The sequence below is a fragment of the Diorhabda carinulata genome, chromosome 1, assembly GCF_026250575.1.
Source record: "Diorhabda carinulata isolate Delta chromosome 1, icDioCari1.1, whole genome shotgun sequence".
NCBI lineage: Eukaryota > Metazoa > Arthropoda > Insecta > Coleoptera > Chrysomelidae > Diorhabda > Diorhabda carinulata.
Window position 1 is genome coordinate 32,721,462 of NC_079460.1, and position 8,595 is coordinate 32,730,056.

The window sequence follows — 8,595 nt, forward strand, 5'->3', positions numbered from 1 at the left end:
CAATATTTTACTCTGTATTTGTAGATTTTTATGGATCTAGTTATATCTTATAAATAAAACATCAAGTTTTCTGAATATTTTAATAGAAAATATAAAACAACTTAAAAACAACATAAATTGCACTAAATGTGGTTTCATCAAAAATTTTATTGTGCAGAGAAACAATATTTTATATATTGGAAAATATGGAAAATTTTGACCACAAAAAACTTAATAAACAAATATTTCATTACTTGGCCTTCTTAGCCTCTTGCTTGGGCTGTGTCTCTATTTTCTTTTCTTCTGATTTTTCATTTTCTGGAGAATCCTCGTATCTGAAAAGATAACACTTTATAGTTATTTCAAGCAGATAGGAACTAGCCTATCCTATAATCCCAAATCATTGGTAACAAATAGAAAAAAATGCATTAGTAGATTGAAAAAATTAGCTTTTTAGTACTAAAATAGAGCATAAGATTTTCACTTTTGATTAAGATTTACTGTAACTATTCTATGTAGGACTTAACGGAATTCTCCAATCAATATAACCAACTTAGCATCAGCATTTTAGTAATTTGAAGTAAAGAATATATCTATATTAAAATTTCAAATTTGTCCTCAGCTGTGTTTTCATGAAATTTTAAATCTAGTAGTGACTAGTATAACTAGGACTCAAGTGTTTTTTATCAATAGAATGTTGAGATTAAATTATAAAACTCTTTAGAAAACATATTTGAATTTTCCAAAGACAAGGAGATATAAATAAATCCCTTACCTTTTAGGTTGTGATATATGAAGTATAAAATACAAGTATTTTATTCAGATTTGAGAAAGCATGGATATTGTAATATTAGGATGAGGACTAACCTAACCTAATCAGATCAAAACTTATACATAATAGCAGTTATTTTCATTAAAGTTAGAATTTGTAAATTAATTATCTACAATGAGGACTATTGTATTGATACTCACCAGTGAGTGAGGTATTCAAGTATATCTGTACATTTTTAGTTACGTGCGTGAGAACTAAGTTTAAATCTACTGAGGATCCGCCATAATTAATTGAGTATTGTAAAGTATTCACAATACTGATTATTTATTTAATAAATAAACCGTGCAGGCTAGATAGGAAGGAGGACGATCCATAGGTTTTTCGACAGTTATTGCGTCCGGTAAACAGAGGACAAGTCTGTGTTCGCTAATGTCCGGCAAATCGCGTCTATTTGTTATTGTTTAGTAGTAATTAATAAGTTTTCAAAATTGTAACATAATTGTGCGGTGCCAGTGATCGTCATAGACATAGCAAATTGGGTACTAAGTAACCTCAATTTTTTCATTTAAATGAACTTTTAATTAAGTGAGAAAATGGAAAACATAAGCTTATAATTATATTTTTATTAATTAGCTAAATGCTCAACATATGGAAATGTGGCAAAATTTAACACCAAAATGTACTTACTTTAATATATTCCAAGCTATCGAATACTTATGTATTCATCATTTGGGAGTGAAATTATAGTAAAATCCAATATAAAAAAATGTATAGCTGTATAACAATAATAAAATTTACTTACAATAATTAGTCAAGATTCGGCGGTTTTAAATTGAATAGTTTCTTGTAAAAACACAAAATTCATGGATTTCAAAATCCAATATTCAAATTGACGCTTGGTAGAATTAATTGATTGAAATATCGATTCTCTGGTTACTATAGAATCATTATTTTCCTTGATTGGATTACAAATGACTTTGAATTTTTATAGGTTAGGTTTGATGATTAATGACATTAAATTTTATATGTTAGGTCATTATGAGTGAAGTTGAATTTCATAGGTTAGGTGAGGTTATTTGGTTGTTATATATATTTCTTTAATTTCTTAGACCTGATATATTAATGCATCTAAAAGTTCTTGATTTTAGGTCTCTTCTGTTTTAAAATTGGTTATTTTTCTTGATAATTTTTAAAAGGAAGATAAATTGTTACATAAACACAAATTTAAGCCCCCAAACACAAAGTGAATAGCTGCTAATTCAAACGCATTTAAATTAAACCTTTGAATTATGAATTTCTTTCATCATATGACTTAATTTTTTTAATAATACATTTAAAGAGGCACAATAAACGAATCGATACATCTATTATTACTTACTTAAACATAGCAGTCAAATCTCCTTTAAGTAAGGCCAAGCTCAGAGGTGTACCTAAACAAGCTGGAACTAAGTAAAGTAAAGCAGGTTGAGCATGTTTGAAAACATGCATAACAAAAATTGTTGCCATCAGTCCTAGGAAGTATGCGATTACCGATGCATGGAAGTAAGTTTTGGTTTTACGTTTTAAGCTATTATCAAATCTCAGCAAAAGGGCTATGAATATTCCAGGAATTACAATATCTCCTAACCCTAACATAGCGAAATTATTAGCAGCGAGTCCATTTTGCAACAGATCTTGAGGAAACACCACTGAAAAAAAAATTTATAAGAATAAATAATGAAAAATGGAAAATTCTTTGTAAATATAATTAAAAAAAAGGTTGAATCTTCATATTTATGGATTTGGGAACATCTTTGGATAATTTTCATTTTAGGCCTATTTTAAATTTTTCTTAGATGGAAACTACATAATTAAAAAAAGTTTTGAAAAATAAAACATAATATTATTGAAGAAAAAATTGATCATTATCAGGAAGATATAATAAGTTTTCAAATATAATTATTGGAAAACTCGCCATTAACTTGTTGAGAAGCCAAAGCAATATATAATAACCTATAATCAGAAGTTACAAAAACACTCTTATACACAACTATAACTATCTACTTTACTTACATTTGATAGGAGCTTCAAAACTTTTGGCAACTGTTACCATCACATCTGTTCCAAATACCCAAAATATGTCATAAAAAAATAATCCACATAGGAGTATACATCCTGTAACAACGTTATTTAGATGTAGAAGTTCAACGGCATTTACAGCAAATGCAAGACCAAATAAGTTGTTTGCTACCCAATGTTTTTGAATCAAATACCATGCTCCAACCAAAGAGCAAGCTATTAATGATACGACATCATAGGTAGAGAATCTGTAATCTATTAAGAACTGAGTATTATCTCCTTCTCCTTGTTTGAACAATATATGGAATGGAATATTTGGAATGGCTGCAGGAACTAATTTACTCACCACAGGGCTGCAAAATAAAAAATAATTTAAGTATGACATGGCTTCTTCTAAATAGCTAGCTAAGGTATACAATGATCGACTATCAATTTACAGATTTCATGTTTTATATTTGTCATTATGAAAACATCATAACACAGTGGTAGGGGATGTAAACTCACTTCTAAGATATTGTATATGCTCATAATAGTATGTTTGTTAATATAAATAAGATAATAGCATTGATTTCTTTGAATGTTAGCACCTACAATCCTTGATACTAGAACCATTTGCAATGTTAGGTTCTAGTATTATCACCACTAAACACTAACAAACAACCAGACTCATATTATGGTAGTGCATACGAAGGCTAGCATGGTTCTCTCAGAAATTGCCAGGCCAAATATCAACAATAATAATATTAATAATAATAGATCAACTGTGGCAGACAAAAAGGATAGAAGCTGTAGTGATAATACAATAATGCTATTTCCATAAATCTACAGGCTAGCCTCAGCCAGCTGGACGAATACATGTATTTATACACAGAAACCATCACACAGAACATTTCCCAAACAGTTTACTAATAAAACCTACTTTTATTAATTAAAAACTTCCAGTAGTTCATATATTCTCTGAACACAATTTTCAAATATTTCAATTTTTGAATATCTGCTATGAATTTGTATAAATACAAAAATAGTAGCATTAATTTATGATCAATTTTTTACTCACCTTAATAAATGTGTCAAAGCTAAAACACCCAAGAAAAAGAAATATCCCGTCAGTAACAAATTAATATATTCCTTTGAGAATAACTTGAAAACGATGTACAGTGCAACAAGAGCACATGAGGCCATAATGGGAAATATAGCTGCATCTTTCTTAGTCATTTTTTCGGGTTTCTGAAAGAGAGTAGAAAATGTTAATTACTGCACATTACCTATTTAATTTTAAAACTAGGTAAAAATAAAATATGAATTTTATCAATATGGCGAGTTAGATAAAATTGATAAAGAATTTATAAATCATTTTTAAATTAGTCATTTTGTGGAATTTATAATTAACATTGTGAAGATTCCATATAGTAATGGTATGAACTAGACATCAATTTTGAAGATATCTTAAAGTATATAACCTATAATTAGTTCAAATTAATCTTATTAGTTTTTAAATATCCATTATCTACTACAAATGATTGAATTCGAATTGATAAACACACAAGCACTTGGTATAATAAAATATAATAATTCAGCTTGCGCATTCAACATTACACATAAATATAGAAATTTTAATGTACTCTTAAGAGCAAAATTTGTGTTTTTCATTAACTACTAAATGTTGAATCTAATGCACTGTTGTTATTTACGAAACAATCTGGTATGAAGTTACTTACATTTTCCTTATGGTAAGCAACAGATCTGTAAGATCCAAAAAATATTGGAAGCATTGCCATTATCACGAGGCTTCCATAAGCAACGGCCATCCCCTCGGGTGTGCTAGGAGTTTTTTCTGTGGCATTTTTAACATTTTCAGTTAAATTTTCGTTAGCTTGAGCTATGATTAAATGAACATTACTTGCCATGATTTTAAAAGAACTGACACCTATACACTGAGCAATTAATTATTTGTAAACGTCACTGTCATTGCCACGTACTTAGGCATCGCTTGGAATTTCCATTAAAAACAGGAAAGTTAATGACGTAATTAATAGAAAGTATTTACGAATTTGAGAGTAATGCGTTAAAATGAAATTATTAATTACTTTTTACAATGTATACGTCCAAAATTCTGTAAAATTCAATTGTTGTCAAAAACTTGAATTTGTCGAGTACTATTATAGTATATAAATTCATTCTAAAAGAAAATAGACAATGTCAATGGAAAAGAGCAGACTAAAACATGTTTGAGGATTTTGTGTGGTAGACCAGAAGGAAATTATAGTACTGTCAAAAGTCTGTAAAAGGAATAGTTTGAATAATAAAATAAAAAGTTTGGAGTTTTCATTGACTAATAAATATTAAATTTAAAGTTAAAACAAATTTATTTTGTTTTCTCTAAAGAATAATAATAAAAATGATTGCTCGTATGTACAGTGTACACAGCTGAAATTTAATTGTTAGTAAATATTATTAATTAAAATTGAAGAAAACAGCAAAACATATTTATAGATCATTTCACGGTAACTCGGTTATTGAGATGGATTATGAATACATTCAATCTAAAATGTCCAATACCAGAGTCACTCGATTTCACCCTTACCATGGTGAAAACATAGTTTTATCAGAAGATCGTACAGTAGCATACAGACAAAAAAGTTTTGCAAATGCAGTGACTTTCAGTGAAAAACCCTTAGCCCCTGGTGAAATTTTCCTGCTAGAAATCGAACAAAATGAAACTGGTTGGAGTGGTCATATGAGATTGGGCTTAACTCAACTGGACCCGGCAACTATCTGCAGAACAGGTACATTTGAAGCAATTTTACCAAACTACCTACAACTCTGCCTATGATTAAAATTGTGATAGATAATTTCAAGATGATGGAATTTATATTATAACAGCACACCACTGATAATTAATGTTATTTATGTATTTGAGAGACAACTGTTGTTAAGATACTAGGATGATAATAATAATGACTATATTTTTCAATTGATTCAAATGTAGAATTTTAATAAATCAAATAATTTAAAAATATTAAGTTCACATTGATGTATTTCTGTTCCTAGATATTTTGTAACAGTTTCCTAAGGATACATTTAATTATAAGTGTCATTACAGAGGTGAGATGAATATAAATTGATCATAAATCATTTATCAAAAGTATTAACTATTCTACTATGAAAAAACTTTTAATTTATGGTTTCAAAACAATTGATTGAAACAAACAACGCATATACAATATTTTAGGTGCTATACCAATGTATGCTCTTCCTGATCTGTTAGACATAGGAAAATCTTGGATATATGGGATTAGTAAAGCTCAAAATAGTATTTTTGAATATGAGGAAGGAAATGGTTGGAAATGTGTACCTTCTGGTATAAAAAAAGAAGTCATCAATAGTAATTTTATTAAAACATGTAGAGGCACAATTCCCACTAGTATGCTTAGATCTAATGAACCTGGACCAATTCTTCCCACTGACAAGAGAAGTAGGATTGGTGTAATGTATATTCCCACTGATGAATTTGAAGCTGATATGCACTATATTATCAATGGTGAAGATCAAGGAGCATGTGTGAAAAGAATCCCTTTTACTGAAGCACCTTTGCATGTTGTGGTAGATGTGTATGGTATTACAAAGAAAGTTAGAATTATTCAATTATATGTGGGTAAGTTTATGTTGACCATTTTCTATATTCAGAACAGATTAAGTTAATGAAAGAAAGAATACTTTCAAGTCTTCAAAATAACAGTTTCATCTAATGTTGGTTTTTTCTATAACTACTCTGGGATAAAATTAATAACCATCTTTTGAGGTTGAGGTAAAAATGTAAAAATTCAGTGGAAATTTGGAGTTATATTTTATTTGAAAAGATATTCGCTATAAACATACATATTTCAATTTGATAGTTTGGAAGCAGCGAGGTAAAATCAAATAAAAAAACCATCCGAATTTATTACTACTACTGTACTACTATAAAAGTGTTCATTTTTTTTATTATCTTCTTGTATATTCTAGATATTTTATTGATAAATATCCTTTGTATACTAAGATGAAATTTTTGAAATCATTGTTATTTTATAATAAAAACAATCACAACTTTCTTATTTGCTCTTTATTAGTTTCATCAAATGTTGTAAGCTTATGAAAAATCAATTTTTCACCTTTCTTTCAAATGATTATATTGTTCTAGATTTCACTCTTCTTAAAAGGAAAGTGCAGTCAATAGCTTCATAAAAATATTTTAACTAACTACCCATTTTTTCAGATTGCAATAACTTGAAAAATATTTTAACAAATGTGGGTGTCCAATTGCTAAAGAGTGGTATAAGTCCAACTTATTGGTTTGTAGAATTAAAAATATAATAGTTTTTCAATCAATTACCTATAATTGCGAAAAAAATGTATTAACTGAATAATTTGTTTAAAATTTTATGTGATTATAATTCATTTCTTTATGATATGTTTATTATAAACTTATTTTCAGTTCCTACCCTTCAATCTGCATGCAGGGACGTTATTCTTCACCACACTCGTATTTCTAAAAGTGCTGTTGTATCGTTACCTTTACCCAAGTTTTTGAAGGAATATTTATTGTACCAGACTTAAAAAAGTTTTTGTCTTGGAATATTTGTGAGTATATCATCAGTTGTGGAGAATTATTGGAAAACTGAATTATAAGGAATAAATTGAGCTTTGCTAAACAGTTTTGATTAAATAATTTATATTTTGTGATTTATAAGACATAAGAATATTTAATTTAATGTTAGTTATAATGCCAAATGTTCAGTTATTGGAAGAAAATATTTTAAAATTTATTTTCTTGGACTTAACTGTGTGAAAACGATGCTTTGTCCTACACATAAAATGGTCGCTTGCAATAATTTGATAGATATCACTGTTTTCGATTTATTTCAAATAGAAGGTAGACATGTTTATCATTTCTGCAGTACCAAAACTAGATTTAATTGATATGAACTGGGGTTGGTAGAGACATGAAATGAATTATTCTATTATTGTTGCTTTCCTTATTATTCAATATCTGATCAAAAATTAAAATTCTGTAATAGTCCTTTTAGAATATATATAAGAAATATGTGAATTCTAATGACTGTTTTAACATTTATTCCAGGTTTGGGTACCACATATTAGAAGTCAGTATGAGATCTATATATTTGTACCAGTATATTCCTTTTTAAGCATTCTTCAAGTTGTGAAGTTTAGACAGATAATTGTAATTTGGATGACAGGCTGTAAGACTGATCTAAGTGTAATTTTTTTGTTAATTACAAATATGTGATCATATTCATTTGTAATATAATGTAATTTAAAAAATGGTTTTATTACAAAAAAAATGCAGCCTTCAATAGTATGAGCAAAAATAATGTGATAATTTTCCACATTAAATTGGTGTGGTGTTTTTCAAAAGTAGTTATAGGATGTATAAAAACATGTAAGTATTAAAAGCAACACATTTGTTAAACACACAGAAAAAAATTAAATTACTGTCCTAGAAGTATTAAGCCTACCTTCATATCTACTCATTAGTGCTATTCCTTATCATCTGATCAGAGGCATATTTCAAAGTAGTCCCCATTTTATTGAATAGCATATTCCAAATGGTGTTTCTATTTCCTAAAGTAGCCATGAGAGCCAGTTTTCGTAATTTTCTCTAGTGCATTCATTGTATTAGGTTCAACACTCTTGTTTTCTGGTAAACTGGCATTCTTTGAAAAGCATTTTTAATGTGGATCATAACCAATTGTTGTGCCAGGACTGATTCAGTGATCTATTAAATA

The 8,595-nt window shown here is 28.3% G+C and overlaps 2 protein-coding genes across 2 annotated transcripts; one reads left to right on the plus strand and one right to left on the minus strand.

Annotated features, from left to right (window-relative positions):
• Nucleotides 1–66: 66 nt before the first annotated feature.
• On the minus strand, nucleotides 67–4,785 carry LOC130895206 (minor histocompatibility antigen H13). The gene is made up of 5 exons (XM_057802399.1): nucleotides 4,528–4,785; nucleotides 3,867–4,036; nucleotides 2,804–3,162; nucleotides 2,130–2,439; nucleotides 67–314 (listed from the first exon to the last, which is right to left on the minus strand). Exons 1-5 carry the CDS (start codon nucleotides 4,714–4,716, stop codon nucleotides 230–232), a joined length of 1,113 nt encoding a protein of 370 aa, XP_057658382.1. The 5' UTR covers nucleotides 4,717–4,785; the 3' UTR covers nucleotides 67–229.
• Nucleotides 4,786–4,901: 116 nt separating this feature from the next.
• On the plus strand, nucleotides 4,902–8,131 carry LOC130890681 (neuralized-like protein 2). The gene is made up of 4 exons (XM_057794903.1): nucleotides 4,902–5,595; nucleotides 6,042–6,464; nucleotides 7,284–7,429; nucleotides 7,929–8,131. The coding sequence occupies exons 1-3, from the start codon at nucleotides 5,331–5,333 to the stop codon at nucleotides 7,403–7,405; spliced, it is 810 nt and encodes a 269-aa protein (XP_057650886.1). The 5' UTR covers nucleotides 4,902–5,330; the 3' UTR covers nucleotides 7,406–7,429; nucleotides 7,929–8,131.
• Nucleotides 8,132–8,595: the final 464 nt, after the last annotated feature.